The sequence below is a fragment of the Portunus trituberculatus genome, chromosome 6 (assembly GCF_017591435.1).
Source record: "Portunus trituberculatus isolate SZX2019 chromosome 6, ASM1759143v1, whole genome shotgun sequence".
Taxonomy (NCBI): domain Eukaryota; kingdom Metazoa; phylum Arthropoda; class Malacostraca; order Decapoda; family Portunidae; genus Portunus; species Portunus trituberculatus.
The window spans coordinates 2,781,389-2,806,388 of record NC_059260.1 but is presented as its reverse complement, the minus strand read 5'-3'; the positions used below and the strand labels follow the sequence as shown (position 1 = coordinate 2,806,388).

Below are 25,000 nucleotides of genomic sequence, written 5' to 3'. Positions count from 1 at the left end.
GGCGTGTCCCCCACGTACACGGACCCGAGAAGGACTCCACGTATCCACACACGCCCCCACGCACGCGCACACGCACCGCAAACCACATGATATATAAATTAAAAAGTGTTACCAGAAGTTGCGACTCGGCACCTCAAGGGATGGCACACAGGCAAGAGGATGTGAGTGACGGTGCCGTACTTCAGCGGGTCCTGCACCGGTACACTCACAGGTACAGCCTCGTACCGTATCCATGCATCATCTGGCATCCTTCTCCCACCAGCATGCCACGGTACAGCCTCCCACGCGCGGTACAGGGAGAGAAAATGGTACAAAATTAAGAGGTAGTGTTTGTGTGTTGGTGTGTGGCATGATCACAAACGTTAGCTAGGTTCCTCTCTCTCTCTCTCTCTCTCTCTCTCTCTCTGTTGATATTCCGAGAAACGTTAGTTGAGTGAGATAATGCAATACCAAGGACCACGTATGCTCTTCTGAAAACGTTTACTCTCTCTCTCTCTCTCTCTCTCTCTCTCGCCAGTGTTATGTTTCTTTTTCTTATCTCTGTTATTTTTGTGGAGAGAGAGAGAGAGAGAATGATGATACGTTTTCTTTTCGTCTTTATAGCTTATAGATGAATCTCTCTCTCTCTCTCTCTCTCTCTCTCTCTCTCTCTCTCTCTCTATTTCTTCAGTTTTCTCTTAATTCCACTTTTTTTTCATTTTCGTATATTTATGCTTCTCTCTCTCTCTCTCTCTCTCTCTCTCTCTCTCTTCACATCTCTTCTCAGTTTATCTCTTTCCTCCCTCTCTCGATTCATTCCTCCTCTGCCTCCCCGTCCTCTTCCTCCTCCTCCTCCTCCTCCTCCTCCTTCACAAGACACTAACGAGAAGGGTTACCTGAGAATGACGTCATCTCTCTCTCTCTCTCTCTCTCTCTCTCTACCTGAAATAAGATTGTAATTAACGTGGTGAAAAAAAGATAATAGTAATAAGGGGGATTAAGAGAGAGAGAGAGAGAGAGAGAGAGAGAGAGAGAGAGAGAGAGAGAGAATTATAAAAAGAGTAAGTCGCGAGAATGTTTCCCTACCATCTCTCTCTCTCTCTCTCTCTCTCTCTCTCTCTCTCTCTCTCATTGATCTATTCTGCAATCCTCGTACGTGTCTTGGTCTGGGAAGGTCTGCAGTCTGAGAAAAAATATATATAATAGTAATAATAATAGTAATAATAATAATAATAATAATAATAATAATAATAATAATAATAATAATAGTGGGTAATAATACAAGAAATTCACATTGAAAAACATATATTTCAATACACGACATGAAAAAAGAACACACACACACACACACACGTTATGGTGATAATATGATATGATTTAAGAATATAATAATAATAATAATAATAATAATAATAATAATAATAATAATAATAATAATAATAATAACAACAATATTAATAATAATAGTGATGAAAATAATAATAATAATAATAATGACAAATAATAATGACAATGATAATAATAATAATAATAATAATAATAATAATAATAATAATAATAATAATAATAATAATAATAATAATAATAATAATAATAATAATAATAATAATAATAATAATAAAAAAAAAAAAAAAAAAAAAGCAGCATATTTCTTTTCTATAAACTAGAAACTAAAATATAAAACAAAAATAAAAATATACATCCATACATACGTGGTACACATAATATATAACTAACAAAACATTTATTTCTACACAATTTAAGTATATTGTAGAAACCCTTAAGCTCTATATACAACGTTCTTTGGTACTGGAAAAAATTTACTTCTTTTTCTTTTCTTTTTTTATGAAGAATTGTATACTTCATAAAATACAAATGAAAAAAAATAAATAAATATGGTACTGGATAAAAATGTATTCTTTCTTTTTTCCTTTCTTTTTTTTTATGCAGAACTGTATAAATGAAAATACAAATTAACGAAAGAAAGAAAATAAATAAATACAATAAATAAATAAATGATAACCAGTTCTGTTTATTAAGTCATTCATAAAGTATCTACCATTTATATTATATTTTATTTTGATTGTTTTTGTACACGTATTTTTTTTTTTTTTTTTATTATGAGTCTGTGTTGATAACTAGAACAATTTGTAAAGCAGTATTTTTCATCTTATATTCTTCCTTATTCTGTGGTAAGGAATTAAAGTTACTTAGGAAATCTTTACTACTACTACTATTACTACTTTTTTTATTTTGATTTCCTATTTGATTATTTGCATTCATAACTGGAGTAATTTTAAGTTTTCTGTGATAACCTCAAACTCATTCTCCCTTGTTGAGTAGGTCACATAAACAATATCTACTGCTACTAATTCGTTTTTATTTTCTATTTCTACTTTTTATTTCGATTTCCCGTCTATTTGCTTATCAAGTATTTGCATTCACACTTGGAATAATTTATAAAGTTTCCAGTGTTATCTTCAAGCTCAATTTCCCTTGTTAAGAAGATCGCATTAAAAATATATTACCACTACTTTTTTTTTTTTTTTTTTTTTTGCCTGTTTGAGTATCAGTGATTTAAAGTCTTCAGTGTCATTTTCAAACTTAATCTCTCTTGTTAAGTAGATCACATTAATAATATCTACTACTTTTATATTTATTTTGATTATCTGCATATTTGATTACCAGCTATTTGCATTCATAGCTGGGATAATTTGTAAAGTTTCCAGTGTTATCTTCAAACTCATTTTCCTTTATTTAGTAGATCACATCAATAATATCTACTACTACTACTACTACTACTTTTCCTTTTTAATTTTGTGCCTATTTGAGTATCAGGTAGTTGCATTCACAGCTGGAACCATTTGTAAAGTTTTCATTGTTAACTTCAAACATATAATTTCCTTTGTCAATTATATCACATTAATAACACCAACTTATTATTCCTTTGATTTTCTGCCTATTTGAGTATCAGGTATTTGCAATTAATAGCTAAACTAATTTGTAAAGTTTCCAGCATTAACTTCAAACTCACGCCTTGTTAAATAGATCACAATAATAATAATAATAATAATAATAAAAAAAAAAAAAATAATATGTTACTTCTTTCATTTTCTGCATCTTTCACTACCACGTATTCACTTGCATTCACAGCTGGAATAATTTTAAAAGTTTTCTGTGTTATATTCAAACTTAATCTCTCTTGTTAAGCAGATCACATTAATAATATCTACTACTATCTACTTTTTATTTTTTGATTTTCTGCATATTTGATTAACCAACTATTTACATTCATAGCTGGAATAATTGTAAGTTTTTCAGTGTTAACCTCAAAAATCACTCTTGCTGATTAAGTAGAGCACACTGAAAAAATATTTACTATAAAAAATTAAAAATACTGTTCTTTTGATCTTATTTCCACATGTTTAATCATTTATAGATAGAAGAATTTGCAGTATATTTTCATTAACCTCAAACTTAATCTCCATTGCTTACTACATCACATTAACTCCATCAGTACTGGGACACATTCTTATCACGAGTTTGAGTGTTAAGACAGTTTTACCTACATTAGCAAGGGTCTATGGAGGTCAGAAGATTAATGGCCGGAGTCTTCACTATTTTAATCCTACCATACGTCTCTGAAGCTGTATAAAATTGCCAAAATGGTTTCTAGAATGAAGATGAAAACATGTCCTGGTACTGAAGGGTATTAACTTTCTAATACTACATTTTTGTTTTGATTTTTCTGTGTGTTTGTAATGTCTTCTTGTCTTCCTTTTGTACTGTCTAAGTTTTCTCTTTTTTTGTATTTTTCTTTGCCTTGACTACCATTGCTTCATCCACCACTAAGCATTGTCTTTCACTTTCTGTTAGTCAATCATTACACTTCCTCACTTTATTTAACATTTCCTGAATTCTCCTTTTTAATCTATTTTTTCCTTTTCAATCAATCTTTTATCCTCTTTTTCCTTTCCAATCAGTGTTGTATCCTTCTCTTTCTCTTTCCAATCAATTTTGTATCTTCTCTTTTCCTTTTCCAATTAATCTTGCGTCCTTCTCTTTTCTTTTCCAATCAATCTTTTATCATTCTCTTTTTCCTTTCCAATCAATCTTTTATCATTCTCTTTTTCCTTTCCAATCAATTTTGTATCCTTCTTTTCTTCCTTTCCAATCAGTCTTGCACATTTTCTTTACACTGACCACCACACTGCACAACGCTGACAGTGGTGCCAACATAACCAAGGCAAACATTAGGTACATTCTTTCACTGACTAACACCACAACACCACAACAAGAGCCACTGTGCCTTACTGTGACTCATGCACTACTCTAAACACCTATCCAGGAACAGTCAACACACACACACACACACACACACACACACACACACACACACACACACACAGATAATGGTGATAGCAATTATAGTTTGAGTGAGATGAGATGCAGGGATGGGGTGGCAGGGTCTTACTTTGGATTCCCAGCCCTGTACAGCCTCCACAGAGCCCCAACACAGCCCCTACACAGCTTTATGCCTTGCTATTAATGTTCAATGCTGTAGAAATTACTCAATACACACACTTTTCATTCCAGGAGGGGGCTGAGATGCAGGATTGAAGTGTGGCAGGGTGTTGCATTGAGTTCCCAGCCCCACGCAGCTCCACATAGCCCCTACACAGCTCTGGGCCTTGTTGTCAATGTTCAATGCTGTACAAATTACTCACTACACACATTTTTCATTCCAGGAGAGGGCTGAGATGCAGGATTAAAGTGTGGCAGGGTGTTGCATTGAGTTCCCAGCCCTGCACAACCCCACAGAGCACCACACAGCTCCTACACAGCTTTGGGCCCTACTGTCAATGTTCACTACACACATTTTTCATTCCAGGAGGAGGGGCTGAGATGCAGGGAGGTCTTGCATTGAGTCCTCAGCCCTGCAGACCCCAACACAGCTTCACAGCGCCTCTAAACAGCCTCCACACAGCCCTGGGTCTTGCTATCAATGCTCCTCAATGCTGAACAAATCACTAAGAGACCTCCTGAAATTCCTGATCATCGTCCTGACCCTCAAGTGCGTCTGTGTCTGTGTTTGTGGCTGTCCTGCTCTCACTCGCTCCCTCCCCATCGCCTCACTTCTTCTTCTACCAACGGGGGTCAGATGGTCCACACTCGCCTGCCACATTAACGGGCGGTGAACTTCAGATCTATGCCGGCGTTTGGAAGCCACATCCGCCGCCACCTCTGCCTTCTCCTGTGCCTGTTTGTTGTCCCCTGCCAGGCTCGGAATGTCCCCAGCAGAGACAGAACGATTCATAATACTAGACGTTGCTTTGATGATTTCCTGGCAGCTTCTACTCAGGTGGTTGCTTGGGAACTGTAGCTGGAGAGGTTGCCATTCTGGGTAGTATTTATCTATATCCACAGTGCAGGAGTGTGTGTCTATCTGTGTGTCTAGTTGAGTGTCGCTGTCTCCCTTGAACGTCACACTCACACTTGGCCCTAATTTTGGGGTGTTCTTGGGGCTGGCTACGGTGACTGCAGTGCCATTAGCCTCCTTTGGGGTGTTGTGGGGCAGCAGGTGGGTGGTGTGTGGCTGTGAGGCTCTCCGGGGCGGCCTGGTCTTGTGCACGGAGGCGGTAGGCTGGTATGTTTGTCCTGGGGGTGTTGCGGCGTTGGTTAGAGAAGTGAGGGAGAGGGGAAGGGAGAGGGAGAGGGAGAGAGGGAGAGACAGAGAGATAAGTAGATAGATAGTAGATAGAAACAGACAGACAGAGGGAGAAATAAACAAAGAGACAGACAGAGAGATAAAAGAGATAAAATAGAGAGAAATAAGTAGATAGATAGATAAGTAGATAAGATTGATAGAGAGATATATAGATAAACAGATAGATAGATCGATTGAATGAAAGAAATTTATACACATAGGTAAATAAATACAGAGATAGATAGATAAGAAAGTAGAATGATAGACAGACAGATAAAGAAATAGAGAACTAAATATTCATCAATCACAACAGCCATTCACCATTTCAACATTCTATTAAACTCTCAAAACACACACACACACACACACACACACACCAATATTTAAAGGAGGAAAGACAACTGAACCATTAAACTACAGACCAGTGTCACTTACAAGTGTCGTAGGGAAGTTATGTGAAATAATTATCAAAGAAAAATGGGTTAAATTTCTAGAAGAGGAGCAAGTCATATCAAACAGACAATTTGGGTTCAGGACAGGTCGGTCATGTGTATCAAACTTATTAAGCTTCTACTCGAGAGCTATTGCAGGACTTGAAAACAGAGATGGATGGGTAGACACAGTATACCTGGACATTAAAAAGGCTTTTGATAAAGTCCCGCACAGAAGACTTCTTTGGAAACTAGAGAACATAGGAGGACTGCGTGGAACCTTGCTCGAATGAACAAGAGATTATTTGAAGGATAGGGAAATGAGAACTGTGATTAGAGATACATACTCATCTTGGGGTAAAATAACTAGCGGAGTGCCACAAGGGTCAGTGTTAGCCCCATTATGTTTCAAGTTTATGTAAACGACATTCACATTGGGATAAACAGTTATATGAATTTATTTGCTGATGATGCAAAGTTGCTAAGAGTTATCAAAACCAGAGAGGACTGTCTGCTGTTGCAGGAAGATTTAAACAAGATTTATGAATGAAGCAAGAAGTGGAAATTGAAGTTTAATGCCAAGAAATGCCACATAATGGAACTAGGAAAGAGTAAGAGAAGACCAGTATGGAACCATCTGATGGGGGAGAAGCAAATAATGAAGACTAAAGAGGAAAAAGATCTTGGAGTGATCATACAAGAAAATCTGAGTCCTGTTAAACACATTAGCAAGATATTTGGACTATCATATAGGATGTTGACTAATATAAGAGTGGCATTTCATTACATGGATAAAGATATGATGAAAAAAAATCATCACAAGCATGATACGCCCAAGGCTGGAATATGCAGCAGTGGTGTGGTCTGCCACCTCTAAAAAGGATATAAGAAAATTGGAAAGGATACAGAAGATTGCTACTAAGATGGTGCCAGAATTAAAGGACCTCACATATGAAGAACGACTGAAGGAAATGGGACTGCCAACCTTACAAGTTAGAAGAGAACGCAGGGACCTAATAACAATGTATAAGATAGAAAATGATATTGAAAAGATAGACAAAGAAGACATGGTGCTGTTGGTGGAAGAAGATGGAAGGACAAGTGGACATGAAAAGAAGATCAGGATGAGGCAGTGTGTGAAGGATATTGGAAAATACAGTTTTCCACACAGAACGGTGGAAAAATGGAATTGTTACAGCATATAGTGTGCATAACTTTAAAGAAAAACTACATAAATGGAGATATGGAGACAGAACACTATAAGGCCCGCTCGAACCCTGTACAATACAACTAGGTAAATACAACTAGGTAAATACACACACACACACATCTATACACCCATACATATATACACACACTCACCCCTCTCACTGGTTCTGAAGATCGATCGCCTGAAGGAGATAAGAATGCTGTCTCGCGGACCTGAAATATAACACACACTCGATCAAACACCACAACACAAGGAAACATGAGGAAATACAAGGAAACACAAGGAAACACAAAAACACGAAATACAGGGATACACAAGAAAACACAAAGAAACACAAGAAAACACAGAAAAACACAAGAAAACACAGAAAAACACAAGAAAGACACAGAAACACAGAAAAACACAAAACACAGAAAACACAAGAAAACACACAGAAACACAAGAAAACACAGAAAAACACAGGAAAACACAAGAAAGCACGCAGAAACACAGGGAAACAGAAAAACACAGGGAAACACAGAAAAACACAGGGAAATACAGGAAAATACAGAAAAAACAGAAAAACACAAGAAAACACACAGAAACACAAGAAAACACAGAAAAACACAAGGAAACACAAGGAAACACACAGAAAAGTCATAGAGGAAACAAAGTGAAGGAAAATTAATGAAGAAAATAGAAAAGGTGTATAAAGTAGTTTGAATGAATGAATGAATGTATGTATGTGTGTGTGTATGTTTGTATGTATGTATGTATGGGCAATGAAGTGGTGTGTGGCAGAGATGAAATTGATGTTTTAAGTAACGTTATTTGCATTGTATAATGTAAGGAATGACGTGAAAGTTTTTTTATATATTTTTTTTTTTTGCTTTTTTGAATGGCACAAGTAAAAAAAACAAGGAGAAAAATAATAAAAACAGCAGAGGAAGCAAAATAAAACAAACTAATGAAAACAAGCACAGAAACATGAATTAAAACACATATCTTAAAAAAAACATCAACAAAAACATGAATAACGGAATATTATATACAAAAAAAAAAAAAAAAAAGTCAAACTAAATAAAACACATATCTTAAAAGACAATAAAAACACATATCTTAAAAAAAAAAAAAAAAAAAAAAAAAACATGAATAACGGAATATTATGTACAAGAAATAAGCCAAATTAAATAAAACACTGGTAGATGAAGACAATTAAAACACGCATCAGAAAAACACAAACAAACACAAAAAACATGGATAACGGAATATTACGTACAAAAACAAAAAAACAAAACAAATAAATAAATAAAGAACTAAAATAAAAGCCAAACTAAACAAAACACTGGTAGAGGAGAACAATTAAAACACACATCTTGTTTTTGAATAGCGAAAAAAAAAAAAAAAAACAAAAGAAAGAAAACGGAATTAGTCAGCACAAATATATACAGTGTGTTGAATATTTGTTACTACATCAAAGAAAATTGAGAAAAAGAAAGAAAAAAAAATAAATAAATAAAAGAAAAAGAGAAAAAGAAAAGAAAAAAGAAAAACAGGTAAATAAATAAAGCGGTGGATTAAAAAGCAAATAAAAACAGCAACTACACACAAGCAAAATAAATAAATAAATAAATAAACAAATAAATAAATAAGATAAATGAAAAAAAAAAAAAACAATGAAATAAAAAAAATGAAGAGAAACAGCAACTACTATTAATCAAACAAGCAAACAAACACACAAACAAACACACAAACAACAAACCATTAAAAACAACAACTACAACAAGAAAATCCCTCTAAAAAAAGAAAGAAAAGTTAATTAAACAAAAAAACAAACAAATACATGAAACAAAACAAACGCAAATAAACAAAGCGCAACTCAACTACAAACAAACAAACAAACAAAAAAAACACAAACACAAATCCAAAACAATTAAAACACTCGATAAAACACATCAGTTTAAATAAAGATTAAGAAAAATAAATAGATAAACAAAATGAAAAAACAAAAAAAAAACACACACACACACACACACACACAAACACACACCAATATACACCCCAAGACAGCCATTTCAAACAAAAACAAACAAATATACAAACAAAAACAAACCCAAATGAACAGAAACACACACAAACACCCAAAACACACACAAACACACACAAACACCCAAAACACACACAAAAACACACCCAAAAACACCCAAAACACCAAAACACACAAAACACACCCAAAACACACACAAACACCCAAAACACACACAAAAACACCAAAAAACACCAATAACACCCACAAACACTCAACACACACAAAAACACCCAAAAACACCCACAAAACACCAAAACCACCCACAAAACACCAAAAACACCCAAAACACCCACAAACACACACAAACACCAACAAAAACACCCACACACACACACGCCAACACAGATCCCAATTAAAACAGGCATTTACCACTAGCCAATCAAGTCTGAGCTTCAAGGTATTTAATTGCCGTCCCATCCGAATCCTGGTCTTGCTGCGAGCCTTCCTCTATCTTAGCCGTCCCTGAAACACCAGCGGCAGGGGTCAGCAGGGGTTGGCAGGGGTCGGCAGGGGTTGGCAAGGGTTGGTAGGGGTTGGTGGAGGATCAGCAGGGATTGGTAGAGATCGATGAGGGTTGGCAGGGGATGGTAGACGTTGGCAGGGGTTGGTAGAGAGTTGGTAAGGATTGGCAGAGCTAGGCAGGGGTTGGCAGGGGCAGGCAAGGGTTGATAGGGATTGGTAGAGATTGATGAGGGTTGGCAAGGGATGGTAAAAGTTGGCAGGGGTTTGGCAAGGTTGGTAGGGTTTGGTAGGGATTAGAAGGGGGTTGACAGGGGATTGTAGGGGATGGAAGAGGGTTGGCAGGCATTGGCAGGGGGTCAGTATCTATAGGGTTGGACACAGCAGTTAGTAAGAATCAGCAGGGGTTGGTAAGGATCGGCAGGGATCAGAGGGAGTTGGCAGGGATTGGTAGAGGGTTGGCAGGGATTTGTAAGGATTGACAGGGGTTGGCAGAGATTGACAAGGTTCAGCTGGCATTGGCAAGGGTCAGTAAGTTCGGTAAGGATGAGCAAGGGTCGGCAGGGGTTGGTAGAGGTTGGCAGAGGATTAGCAGGGTTCAATATCTATAGTTGAGCACACACACAGTAGGCAGGGAGAGCAGGCAGTGTGTGTGTGTGTGTGTGTGTGTGTGTGTGTGTGTGTGTGTGTGTGTGTGTGTGTGTGTGTGTGTGTGTGTGTGTGTGTGTGTTTAACTCCACAACAAAAATAATGAAGGAAACATGAAAAAAAGAAAAATAAGAAAAAAAAAACAAGTTAAACATCATTTTTCTTCTCATATCACCACCACCATCATCACCACAAACCAACCACAACACCAAAAAGCAACCCCAGAATACCACCACCACCATATGCACCACCACCACCATGCACAAAACCCACAATACACACCATCATCACCACAACCACACCACTACACCACACCACACTCCCTCGGCTCCTCAATTTTGGTGGTGACAACTGCTGGTGGTGGTGGTGAGGCGGTGCTGAGGGTGTGGGGAAGGCGCAAAGTTCCCTCAAACACCGGTGGCTTTACTTGGTGCATACAATAGTTCCCATATTGCAAAAAGTCCTGATTTTCTTCATATAGGTCTTCATCTGCAAGGGTCCAGGAAGGGATGAGATTGGACAAGGTATGAGAAGAGTAGGGTCTGCTGATAAGGACTAGGAAACACTCTCATTGTGAAGAGGCAGGGCTGATAGTGGTAGTGGTTTGTCAGAGATGGTAGTGGGACCTTGCTGTGGTGTCAGGATTGGAGGTAAAGGGTAGGGAAGAGTCTCATTGTGAAGGGGCGGTGTTGGTGGGGCAGGGTATGTGCTGTGTTGCCTTGCTGTGGGTGTGTGTGGCCTTGCTGTGGCATTGGTAAGCTCATGTCGTATAGTAGAGTGGTTCACAAGACTGTTTCTTTGCATTAGAGGCTGACAGCACAGAGAGAGAGAAAGAGAAAGAGAAAGAGAGAGAGAGAGAGAGAGAGAGAGAGAGAGAGAGAGAGAGAGAGAGAGAGAGAGAGAGAGAGAGAGAGAAAGCACATACACATTGATTGGCAAGCTGAGTGAGTTAAGACAGCATTGTTATAAAATTTTGATGCCAGAATAAAAAAAATAAAAAAATAAATAAATAAAATAGAATAAAAAATTAAAAAAGAGGAGTGAGGATTCAAAGCTTGCCAAATTAACCCCTTCAGTACCATGACGCAGTTTCATATTCATTTTGGTGACTATTTGGTGATTTTATACAGCTTCAGAAACTCATGTGGGGGATTAAGATAGTGAAGACTGTGGCCATTAATCTTCTGACCTCCATAGACCCTTCCTAATGTCAATGAAATAGTTTAATTGTACCCAAATCTCAAGGTAAAAATGTGTCCCAGTACTGAAGGGGTTAATATACAAAATCATTCAAAATCTGTAGAAAAAAATCATCGTATTACAAAATTAAAAGCAAGAATTCAGACACTTTAAAAATATATAGTGAAATGATAATATTGTCCAAAAAAGACAAATTAACTTAAAAAATCTGAAAAAGAAAAGAAAAAATAATATAACAAAGATCTGTATAAAAAAAAACAGGAAAATCAAAAGGAAAAATAAAAATATGCATCACGGGAAAGACTAAAGAAAAATAGAGAGCAAAAACTAAATTATACAAAAACACTTGATAACAATACCCACGTCACTTAAATATGACAATAAACCATGACTAAACACTTACATGATGCACAACACACACACACACACACACACATCACGACACTTCAAATAAATACCTTTCACATTTAGAACCGAACCCTAACACATAAACACAGACATCTAAATATATCATACCCACATAATTTATTTCTGAAAACTTAAGTAACTTTCAATACAGCCTCTTAAACTGTCACTACAACCACAGAAAACACCAACAACTTCCCTTACAGCTTGTCAAATTATCCCTGGAACTATGAAAATATCCTTGAAAATCCTAATAACTTCCACTAGAACCTTTTAAACTACTACTGGAACCATGAAAACACCCTTGAAAACAGCAATAACTTCCACTATAACTTGTCAAACTATCACTGGAACCTTGAGAACACCAGTAACTTCCACTAGAACCTTTTAAACTACAACTGGAACCATGAAAACACCTTTGAAAACAGCAATAACTTCCGCTACAGCCTGTCAAGCTATAGAACCATGAAAACATCCTTAAAAACACCAATAACTTCCACTACAGCCTGTCAAACTACCACTGGAACCACAAACACACCCTTGAAAATCCTAATAACTTCCACTAGAAACTTTTAAACTACCACTGGAACCACAAACACACCCTTGAAAACACCCAAACACTTCCACTACAGCCAGTCAAACTACAGAACCTTGAAAACACCCTTAAAAACACACAAGAACTTCCACTACAGCCAGTCAAACTACAGAACCTTGAAAACACCCTTAAAAACACACAATAACTTCCACTACAGACAGTCAAACTACAGAACCTTGAAAACACCCTTAAAAACACCCAAAAACTTCCACTACAGACAGTCAAACTACAGAACCTTGAAAACACCCTTAAAAACACACAATAACTTCCACTACAGACAAGATTAACAGGTTCTACTAAAAGTTATTGATATTTCTTAGTCTTTTAATATTTCCAGTCACAGTTTAACAGACAATAGTGGAAGTTATTTACATTTCCCTCAAATTATCAGTACTTTCATGGCTCCAGTCACAGTTTAAGAGACACCACTGCAAAATCACTAGAGTTAATATATTCTCAAAGAATTTTTTTACACACAAACACCAATTTTGAGTGACCACAACACACAGACAGGTGAGGGACAGGTGAGCCACAGTGCAGAAGATATGAACGCACATACGGACGCACAAACTAGCAGAACAGGTGAGGTATACAAATGTTTCTCCTTACCAGCGTGTTTTTCTTTATCCAATGGAACACTGCGCCACGAAACACAACTGTGGTTCCCTCCTGTCAAGGCACAACACCTGTTTACACCTGAGCTGCTCATTAACACACCTGCTCCATGTTTGATTAGTCTGGGATGGTGATAATTATTGGTGTATTCATTTATTATTTATTTTTATTTAATTATTTATATTTTTTGCTATTTTTTTCTCTCTAGTTGTTATCTACTATTGTTAATTCTTGTTTTTATTGTTTTTTTCCTTTTATTTTAGTTCTTACTTTTTTATTTTCTTTAATTTGTAACTTCCTTTTTTTCTACTTTTTTTTCATTTTTACTATTAATTCTTTTTATTCTGTTTTTCATTTATATTTTTCCTCAATGTTTTATTTTTGCTATTATTTTTTTTATAACTCTTTTTCAATTTCTTTTTTCATTTTTTATTATTAATTCTTCCTTTTATTGTATTTTTACTTTATTTTCTTTTATTTTCTTCAATATTTTTTTCCTATTAATTATTTTTCTATAACTTGTAACTTCCTATTTTTTTTACTTATTTTTTTTTCTATTTTTCTTTATTTCCTACAATCAATTCTTCTTTTTATAGTTTTTTTCTTTTTTTTTTCCTTTTTCTTTTTATTTTTTCTTCCATATTTTTTTTTGCAATTAATTTTTCGATAACTTAATATTTCACTATTGATTCTTTTTTATTGTAAATTCTCATATTCATACTTATAATCCATTTCCTTGATTTATTTTCCTACTTAACTACTTATATTGAATTTCTTTTATTTGTTTTCCTACTTACAACTCATAATCCATTTCTTTTATTCATCTTCCTACTTAACTACTTATAATCCACTTCTTTTATCCATTTTCCCACCTATCTTTACTTATAAGCAATTTTTCCTACTTATATCTTCCTACTTAAAACTTATAATCCCTTTTTGACTTATTTTCTTATTTTCACTACAATTTTTCTACTTATCTTCCTACTTATAATCCATTTTTAAAATTTATTTTCTACTTTCAATCCAATTTTTGTACTTATCTACTTATAATCAACTTTTTACTTATTTTCCTATTTTCACTACAATTTTTCTACTTATCTTCCTACTTATAATCCATTTTTTTCCTCTTATCTGTACTTATAATTCAGTTTTTACTTATCTTTCTACTTATAATCAAATTTTCCACTTATCTTTTATTTGATACTTTTAATAATATTTTTCACTTATTTTCTTACTTATATTCAATTTTCTCTCTTATCTTTCTACTTAAAACTTGTAATCCATTTTTTTTACTTATATTCCTACTTATAATCCATTTTTTCACTTATTTTCTTACTCCTAATTAATTTTTCCACTTATTTGTACTTACAATCTATTTTTTTACATTCATCTGTACTTACAATCCATTTTTCTACTTATCCTTACTTATAAACCACTTTTCCATTAATCTTCCCACTTATAATCCATTTCTTCCACTTATCTCTACTTATAATCCATTTTTTCCCCTTATTTTCATATTTTCCTCCCTTCCAATCTTTATCTAACAATTCTTATCTAACATTCTACTTTATTATCATTTTCTCTCCATTAGTTGCCAGTTCACCTGTTGACTCAGAAAGGGTTAATTTAGATACCTGTGGGGAGATTAATTTAAGTAACTTTGCATACAAGATCTTATTTAAACATTCAGATTAATTATTGTGTGTGTGTGTGTGTGTGTGTGTGTGTGTGTGTGTGTGTTTCTCCAAAGGGTTAAATTAAGTTTGTAATGTTCTATCTTTTAAAATTAGTTCTCTCTCTCTCTCTCTTTTATAATATTTTACTGTGTGTGTGCGTGTGTGTGTGTGTGTGCGTGTGTGTAAATTTGTACATCCATGTGCGTGTGAGCCAAACAACACAACAACAAAAATAAATAAACAAATAAACAAAAACAAAAAAAAACAATAACAATTAAAAAAACAAAAAAACACACACCTGGCTGAGAATGAACCACCTGGACCAAAGCACAGGTGAGGTGTGACTAATTAGCAACAAGCACTACCTGGGACACACCTGCCTGAGTCACCTGTTAATTGCACCTACTGGAAGGGAAGGGTTGGCAATGCACACCTGAGTTAATTACTACTCATTAGAGAAGGGAACTATATAGGTAGAAGGGTGTGCTCTCTCTCTCTCTCTCTCTCTCTCTCTCTCTCTCTCTCTCTCTCTCTCTCTTTTTCACTTCCTTCTGGTTCTTTCACCTATTTCCTTTTCATTCTTTTTCCCTCTTCATCTCTTTTTTATCACCTTTCCCTTCATTCTCAATCCTCCCTCATAAACAAAATATAGAATGAGATTAGTGAGAAAAAGCTAGAGAATTGAGAGAAAGAAAGAAAGAAAGAAAGAAAGAAAGAAAGAAATAGAGACTAGATACTATAAGATCACATCCCAACACACACACACACACACACACACACACACACACAGTACCTCGTAAATGCGATGAGGAGCCACAGATGATCTCCTTGAAGCTGCGCCTGAAGGAGGGGGAGCGAAAGGCATAGATGACAGGGTTGCAGGCAGAGTTCATGTAGCCAAACAGGTAACTCTGAAAGGTGAGGCCCAGGTAAGTATTTGGCAGGAAATGAAGGAGGGTGGGAAGAAGAGGGCTAGAAGAGGGGTGAAACAGGGATGGAAGATGGCTGGCAGGGGCTGGAAGAGGGTAGAATACGACTGGAAGGTGAGAGAAGAGGGTTGAAAAAGGTTAGAAAGGGCTGGAAGAGGAGTAAAGAAGTAAGAACAGCTAGGGAGGTGGTACATGTAGTAAGATTGAGTAAGGGAACTGAAAGGGACTGGAGAGGGCTGGAATGGGGCTGAGAGGAGCTAAAGAGGTAGGAAAGGGGAGGAAGAGATAGAGAGGTCCTGGTAAGGCTATGTAAAGGGGCTGGATGACTTGGAATGGGGCTGTAAAGGGGTAGAGAAGTAGGAAAGGGGAGGAAGAGACAGAGAGATACTGGTAAGGCTGTGTAAGGGGGCTGGAATGGGCTGAAAAGAGTTGAAGGGGCTGGAATGGGACAGGAGAGGGGCTAAAGGAGTAGGAAGGGGGAGACATTAATAGTTGAGAGGCTGGGGAGACTGCCTTGGCAATGTTATACTATTAAAAGCTCTATGTATTGTATAAAGAGCTCTGTGTTGCATAAAGAACTCTATATGTTGTATTAAGAGCTCTGCATGTTGTATTAAGAGCTCTGTGTGTTGTGAGAGAGAAAAAGTAAGATTATATTAGGCAATGTTATATTATTAAAAGCTCTACATGTTGTATAAAGAGATCTGTGTATTGTATTAAGAGCTCTGTATGTTGTATTAAGAGCCCTGTGTGTTGTATAAAGAGCTCTACATGTTGTATAAAGAGCTGTGTTGTATTAAGAGCTGTATATTGTATTAAGAGTCCTTTGTGTTGTATAAAGAGCTCTACATGTTGTATAAAGAGCTCTGTGTATTGTATTAAGAGCTCTGTGTTGTATTAAGAGCCCTGTGTGTTGTAGGATGAGCTTTGTGTGTTGTGAGGGAGAGAAAGTAAGATTATATTAGGCAATGCTTGTGATGTGATAATTGTCCACTGTTTACTCTGAAGACCCAGGCTGTGGTGTGCCTTATCTGTGTATGACAGGATGTGTGTGTGTAGAGAGAGAGAGAGAGAGAGAGAGAGAGAGAGAGAGAGAGAGAGAGAGAGAGAGAGAGAGTTGCTTGACATGAATATAATGGCTAAATAACTCTATTAAGAGATTATTAAAATGAATTACTAACTGACTGAAGAATTAAATGGCCACGTTGAATGATGCCTAACAAAAATGAATAAAAAAAAAAAAACTAGATGAAAATATAACTAGAAATGCTTAAACTCTTATTAACAAACTAATTAATTACATTCAAACACCACAAACATTATTATTATTACTATTAGATTATTTTTACATTACTATTATTATTACTATTAACCTCACTTTTCTTCACTAATTACAATGAATAATGGATAACAAAACTCTTCCATCTTTTATTTATTTCATCTATTTTATTTTATTTTTCTACTTTTTATCTCATTTTACTCATTTTTCTTTTCTTAGTATCATGATTCATCTTCACTATCTCTCTCTTGCTGTCACGTTACTCTTACTCTCTCTCTCTCTCTCTCTCTCTCTCTGATATACTTTTTTTCCTATTTCTTTCTTTGTCCTTTTTTTTTATCTATATTTTTACCCATTTGATTTGGTTTGATTTAAATTACAGTAGTGGTGGTGGTAGTAGTAGTGGTGGTGGTGATAGTGGTAGCAGTAGTACACACACACACACACACACACCAGTTGAATTTATGGCAGTGTCGAATTAACACCACAAACCACCACTACCATCACACACACCACCACCATCACCATCACACCACACCACCACCACCACAATCACACCACACCCCACCACCACAGTCTCCACGGCAACCCGACCCTGCACGACCCAGCCACTGCCCCGCGCCCACTCCGACCCCCTGCCTCGTCCCTGCCATTATTACCTGATCAGTTCCACGACACATTAAGGGTGATCTCTCGGCTTTTCCATGTGTTTCTAGGTGTTCTTGTGACCCTGCGTGGATGAGGAGGTGGAGGAGGAGGAAGTGGAGGGGTGAGGTGGAGTGTGAGGGGGAGGGAAGAGGAGGAGGAGTTCGCCATCAGATGTGTAAAAAAACCTTCTCGGCCTTTGGGTACAATTTTTTCTGGTTTATTAATGGAGTTGGCATTGTTTTGATATTTTATTTGTTATTAGCATAGTAGAGCAAGTTTAAAGCCATGATACAATCGAGTCTAGCGGTGTTTTTGTTTCTGAAAATAAATGACGGTTTAATCATAGTGAGATATATGCTTTTTTTAATTCGAACGTCTAGGATTGTTTTGGTGCTTGATATAACACTGGAAAAATATGAGAAATACGACACAAGTAATTACATCAAAGAATATTTAGTCTAACTGTTCGTATTTTCGAGTAAAAAATATTTTACGCTACCATAACGGAAAACAAAAATCTTTATAGGGCAAGTAATCTGTGTTTTCTTTATTTGGCTGGAAAGCGAAAATTTTTCTTATTCAGAAAATGTAATACAATGCAGACCAGCTGTGATTTCCTTCTCGACATAAGGTGTGTTTTTGGCGCCGTTGTGTTCAAACAGAGACGAATCGTTGGACTCGGCAACGTAAACACAACGCCCGGTAACGTTTTTATGTATTGGTTACTAGTTAAAGTTTTTGTTGCGTCTAAAAGTGTAGTGCATTTCAGTCTGGGCTGCTTCTTTCTTTTCTCGATTTTCAAAATGAATGAATTACGTAAATATTCGGCCACGGGAGCACCTCACCAGTGCCTTCTCCCCAGGTCACCCCACCAATGTTTACCAACACTCCCCTGTGTTTCCAGACTCAGACAGTGCAGGAATGATAGAATTACTCACGGATACGGACAAACAACCCACAAAGCGCCTTAAATGAGGGAAATGGTGATGTCCTGGTTCATGTGTCCACTCGCACGTCACCAAACCCACACACAGACGGTGCCTCCCCCCTTCCAGTGTCTCTTCCCTCAATGTTTCACTCAACTTTCATGGTTTTCAAGGCATTTCCAGGCATGTCCCCACAATGAAATTAATTAAGTGTAATAGGAGGAGGAAGAAATGAGGAATAGAAGTGTATGAGGAAGTAAAGTAGTTATAGTAGCGGTAGTCGTGGTAGTAGCGGCAATTGTTGTTGTTGTTGTTGTTGTAGCAGCATTACTATTGTTATCATCGAGTGTAAATGATGTGTGTGTGTGTGTGTGTGTGTGTGTGTGTGTGTGTGTGTGTGTGAGTGAGTGAGTGTGAGTACGCGCGTGACGGGAGGCCGGGAAGTTTAAGAGGTGCTGAGATCGACGATAACAGCTTCCTAGAGACCTAAAACGGAACTTCGCAGCTTTGAGAGTGTGTGTGACAACGGAGGGACATGATAACCAAGAAATAGACATATATAACTTACCCATCACCTCGCGTCCCTCTCCCTCTCACTTACGATGGGATTGAAGACAGGATCCACTCTCTCCTCTCCCAGAAACACGAGGGACATGGAGTAGACGATGTAGGGCATCCAGAAGGCAAAGAAGAAGATCAGCACAATGAGAAGAGTCACGGTAATCTGCTTCTGCTGGATGTAACTGTTTCTCACGCCCTGGTCGGCTATCTCACGCATCCTGTAGGGGAGAACATATCGATAGATGGATGGAGAGAGAGAGAGAGAGAGGGTACAGAAGATGGGGAAGAGCGAGAGAGAGAGGGGGGGATTTAGGAGGAGATGAGTAAGAGAGTATAGAAAGAGATGGATGAGAGTACAGAACTTATGGATAAATAGATAGATAGGGCACAGAAGATGGCTAAAAGAAAGAAGGTATAGGAGTAGATGGATAAGAGAAAGAATAGAAAGAAATGAGTAAGATAAACTACAGAACAAGACAGGTAATAGACAGAACGTATGGATTAATGAATAGATAGATAAAGAGGATACAGAAGATGGAATAAAAGAAAGAAGGAATAGGAGATAGATAAGAGAGAGAATGGAAAGAGATAAATAAGAAAAAAAAAACTACAAAACAAGACAGGAAATAGAGATAACATATGAATAAATGAATAAACAATTAGGACAGTTTAAAAAAATAGTGAATAAATCATAGACAAACCCAGAAACACATTTACCACCTTACAAAATACTCTACATGAACAATTTAATATCGAAACCTCTCTGGCCTGCACCCCTAACCCTTTCTCCCACCCCACACCACAAAATACACACTCCAATGCCACTCCCACCTATTTTATCCCTCTCCCCCACACTCACCTCTCCAGATGATTATGCACCTCCTTGAATATCTTGTAGTAGCAGAAAATCATGACACCCATAGGGATAACCAGATTGCAAAGTGTGTTGATGGCAGAGTGTGCTCGCTGCAGTGCTGAGGTGGGTACGGCTGGGCCACACTGGGAGGAGCCCTTCTTGTACACTGTTGGAGTTAGGTGTGTGAGAGAGAGGGAGAGAGATAGGTAAAAGATAAAGATAGAGAGATGGTATTGAAGATAGATAGATAGAGAGAGAGAGAGAGAGAGAGAGAGAGAGAGAGAGAGAGAGAGAGAGAGAGAGAGAGAGAGAGAGAGAGAGAGAGAGAGTAATAAAAAGGTGAATGGGAAAAATTAAAGATAAAAGGAAAAATAATAAATGTGAGAGAATAAAGATAAAAAATAAAGAAATGAACGAAAAGTAAAGAAAAGATAGGAAATAATTTGAGAGAGAGAGAGAGAGAGAGAGAGAGAGAGAGAGAGAGAGAGAGAGACAAGGAAGGGTAGAGAGAAGTAGGTATGAAAGGAAACAAGTGTGTGTGTGTGTGTGTGTGTGTGTGGTAAGGATGAGGATTTCAACACCTATCAATGCATCCTTCCCTTCTCTCTCTCTCTCTCTCAAGAGCAGTGGGAGGAAATGAACTTTGTGCTGTTTTATCAATAACTTGAAAACAAACAGTGAAAAGAACGTGGTGTGGAAATCTCTCTCTCTCTCTCTCTCTCTCTCTCTCTCTCTCTCTCTCTCTCTCTCTCTCTCTCTCTCTCTGAATCACAACATAGGAAACGGAAGGCATAAAAGTCACTTGTTTATTTTGACAGACACACACACACACACACACACACACACACACACACACACACACACCCCCACCCACCCACCCCCTGTCTCTCTCTCTCTCTCTCTCTCACCAGTCTTCGTCAGTCCAATGAGGGGCGTGGCTGACAGGTTGTAGAGGATCGTCCACGCCCACGCCGCGACCATCATCAGTCTTATCTTGCATTTCGTTACGTTACAGGTGAAGTGACGCGTGATGGACAGGTACTTGTGGATGCTGTGCGGGGAGAGAGAGAGAGAGAGAGAGAGAGAGAGAGAGAGAGAGAGAGAGAGAGAGAGAGAGAGAGAGAGAGAGAGAGAGAGAGAGAGAGAGAGAGAGATGAAAGGTTAATAATTGTTCTAACCTAATCTAACTTACCCTAAAAAAAAAAAAAAAAAAAAAAGAAAAAAAAAATAAAAAAGAAAAACAATCAGTGTGTGTTCTTGATTTCATTTTTGTTGACCTTATCCAGTTTTCTCCCCTTACATAACAAACGAACGAACAAACAAACAAACCCTCGTCAGGAGAGTAAACAAGGTGTCACGTGACCAATTAAGCCGAGAGAAAAAAAAAAAAAAAATCAGGCCTTTTTTTTATTTTCTTATTTCTGGATCTTCTTTCAATGTCTGGCCTTGGAGAATCAATTTTTTTATTCGTTTACTTTATTTTTTTATCTTATTATCTTATTTTTAGATCCTATTTTTAGTACATGTCTTTGTTTTGGCCTTTTATTCCTTTATTTATTCACTTTTGGACCTTCTTTCAATGGCTGGCCTTGGAGAATCAGCTTTTTATTTGGTATTTTTGGATCTAAGTTCGTATTAAGAAACGCTCTTTACTCTCACCACGACTATTTTCCAAGGCCACAGCGATGATTAGCAGGGTTCTCAAGAGTGTTTCTCCAGTTAATACGAGTAATATAGAAATCTTGTCACTCTGCCTTTAGAACAATAAAAAAAACTTTCTTAAAAATGCTCTTTACTCTCACCACGACTATTCTCCAAGGCCACAGCGATGATTAGCAGGGTTCTCAAGAGTGTTTCTTCAGTTAATAATGTAAAAATCTTGTCACTCTGCCTCTAGAACCATAAAAACTCGTGTTAATTCAAATAAGGCCTTCTGAAATGGTGGACGTGAAGCGTAGAAGTGTTTGAGAGAGAGAATACGAGTCTTGCTTCATTGGTTGTCCTCGGCCCGATCCTCTTGTAAGGTAAATAAACGCAGTAGAAAGATGAGCCTGTTGTGCAGCGAGGCCACGGGAAGGAAGGCGTGGAATTAACAAGATCAAGAGTTCTGCGGCATTTCTTGTTGTTTCACCTCGTTTTCTGTTCGTTTCTAAAGTTTATGTATCTTTTATTTATTATTATTATATATCATTCAATTTTTTGGGGGTGTGTCGCCATGAGTATATTTCATTGCATGGTTTATATACAAGGTAGGGTAAATAAACGCAGTATAAAGGAGAGATTGTTGCGCAGCGAGGCGACGGGAAGGAAGGCGTAACATTAGCAAGATCAAGAGTTCGCTGGTTTTCCCCGCTTATATAGAAAAGGAATCCGTGTTACCCTTACTGTATACTGCAGTTTACGATATTCCTTGTCACTTTGCCTCGTTCTCTGTTCGTTTCTAGAGTTTGTGTATCTCTTATATTTATTTATTCATTTTTTCTCGGCGTGAGTTTGTTTTATTGCAAGGTTTATATATATGCTGAATTTAGGTTAGGTTAGGTTTAGCCCTTCAATACTGGGATATTTATAACCTGGATTTTTTGGTACGATTAGACCATTTTATTGACATTAGCAAGGGTCTATGGAGGTCAGAAGATTAATGGCCACAGTCTGCACTATTTCAACTCCTTCAGTACTGGGACACATTTTTACCTTGAGATTTATGTACCATTGGACCATTTTATTGACATTAGGAAGGGTCTATGGAGGTCAGAAGATAAATGGCCACAGTCTGCACTATTTAATACCCCACATGAGTTCCTGAAGCTGTATAAAATCACCAAATAGTCACCAGAATGAATATGGAAACGCGTCTCAGTACTGAAAGGGTTAAGTTTTGTAGAATGAAGAGATTGTTATGCAGCGAGGCCACGGGAAAGAAGGAAGGCGTGAAATTAGCAAGATTAAGAGTTCGCTGGTTTTCCCCTCTTATATACAGAAAGCATCCTTGTTTCCCTTACTGTATACTGAAGTCAATTTTTGCCTCGTTTTCCATTCATGTCAAGTGTTATTTATTTATTATCATTATTATTTACTTTATTTTTATTTATCTTTTTTTTTGTCGGCATGGTTTAAATGCTTAAGTCTTCTAAGGTAAATAAACCGCCGTGGTACAGTGGAACCATGCGTGCTTTGGGGTCCGAGGGGTCTCCAAGCGCACGGGTTCGAATCCTGTCCACGGTCCGAGTGTAGGTTGGGCTTCCTCACTCGGGGCAACGGTTTCCTAGCGGGTGGGCTTTGAGATAGGAGGCACCACAAAAAATATCACCTTTAGCCCAGAAATCCCCGTGAAAACCCCACATGGTGTAAAAAAAGAAAGAAAAAACGCAGTAGAAAGGAGAGATTGTTATGCAGCGAGGCCACAGTAGGAAGAGAGGCGTGGAGTCAGCAAGATCAAGAGTAAGCTGGTTTTCCTCTCTTACATAGAACAAAAAGAGGAGTAAAATAGCGGTACAAGATAACACGAGACGCAAAGAACTGATGAGTATAGCGTTACAAGATACCAATGGAGGCGTGGAGTCAGCAAGATCAAGAGTAAGCTGGTTTTCCTCTCTTACATAGAACAAAAAGAGGAGTAAAATAGCGGTACAAGAAAAAAAAAAGAACTGATGAGTAGCAAAATAGATCAGCAAGATCAAGAGTAAGCTGGTTTTCCTCTCTTACATAGAACAAAAAGAGGAGTAAAATAGCGGTACAAGAAAAAAAAAAGTAGCGAAAATAGATAGAAACAGAAAAATTAAGTGAAAAGATAGAAATAATAGATATATACAAACAGGAAAAAAGAAACAAGTAAAAATAGCGATAAAAGGTAGAAAGAGAGAAATAATAAGTAAAAGTAGCGATAAAAGGTAGAAACAGAAAAAAAAACAAGTAAAAATAGCAAAAAAAAAACAGAAAGAAAAAAACAAAAACAAGTAACAACAGTGATAAAAGATAGAAACAGAGAAAACAAATAAAAATAGCAATAAAAGATAGAAAAAGAGAAAAATCAAATGAAAAATAGAAATAATAAATATAAACATAGAAAAAAACAAAAAAAAAAAAAAAAAAAAAAAAAAAACAAGTAAAAATAGCAATAACAGATAGCAGTAGAGAAACATCGACTAAAAATAGCAGTAATAGATGGCAACAGGTAAATAACAAGTAAAAATAGCAAAAAAAAAAAATAATAGCGAAAACAACTAAAAATAGCAGTTAAAGATAGCAACGGATAAAGATAGCGTCAATATAGCGAAAAAGGATAGCAACAGACTCCGCTATCCCGTTTTCTATTCTCGTCACGTCCTTTAACGATAACTAATTTATATTGCCAAAAATTTCCTGCCCTGATTAGTCTTGTAAAAAAAATATATATTACACTTTATTATTATTATTATTATTATTATTATTATTATTATTTTTTTTTTTTTTTTTTTTTAACTTGTAGAGATTAAAGAGATGAGTTGAGAGAGAGAGAGAGAGAGAGAGAGAGAGAGAGAGAGAGAGAGAGAGAGAGAGAGAGAGAGAGATAACCTGTAGAGATAATTTAAAGAGAAAAAACGTGCAGAGATTTAGAGATAGTGTGTTGAGATAATTGAAAGAGATAATTTGGTAGTGGTGGTGGTGGTGGTGGTGGTGGTGGTGGTGGTGGTGGTGAAGTGATAATAGTGTGGTGTTACTGACGGGTCTTGAAGTGGTGGTGTTGAGGCGGGAAATGTTTACAAGCACACTTCGTCACCACCGAGCCACGCCCACCTCTCCCTCTCCCTCTCACTCTCACTCTCACT

The 25,000-nt window shown here is 36.9% G+C and overlaps 2 protein-coding genes across 2 annotated transcripts in view; both read right to left on the bottom strand.

Moving 5' to 3' along the window:
* LOC123517937 (serine/threonine-protein kinase SIK2-like) overlaps window positions 1-117 on the bottom strand; it is a 35,214-nt gene extending 35,097 nt beyond the window's left edge. Inside the window, exon 1 of the mRNA XM_045278406.1 lies at window positions 1-117. This exon is cut by the window's left edge and continues 366 nt beyond it. The gene's annotated coding sequence lies outside the window, so the exon portion shown is untranslated.
* Window positions 118-2,370: 2,253 nt separating this feature from the next.
* The window catches only part of LOC123517432 (beta-1 adrenergic receptor-like), a 26,177-nt gene continuing 3,547 nt past the window's right edge, over window positions 2,371-25,000 (bottom strand). Inside the window, exons 2-7 of the mRNA XM_045277471.1 lie at window positions 21,101-21,243; window positions 20,196-20,358; window positions 19,377-19,554; window positions 15,787-15,904; window positions 7,480-7,539; window positions 2,371-5,637 (exon numbers count right to left, since the gene is read on the bottom strand). Of these exons, the coding sequence (XP_045133406.1) occupies window positions 4,982-5,637; window positions 7,480-7,539; window positions 15,787-15,904; window positions 19,377-19,554; window positions 20,196-20,358; window positions 21,101-21,243 (1,318 nt within the window). The 3' untranslated portion in view covers window positions 2,371-4,981. The remainder of the gene's footprint in view (window positions 5,638-7,479; window positions 7,540-15,786; window positions 15,905-19,376; window positions 19,555-20,195; window positions 20,359-21,100; window positions 21,244-25,000) is intronic.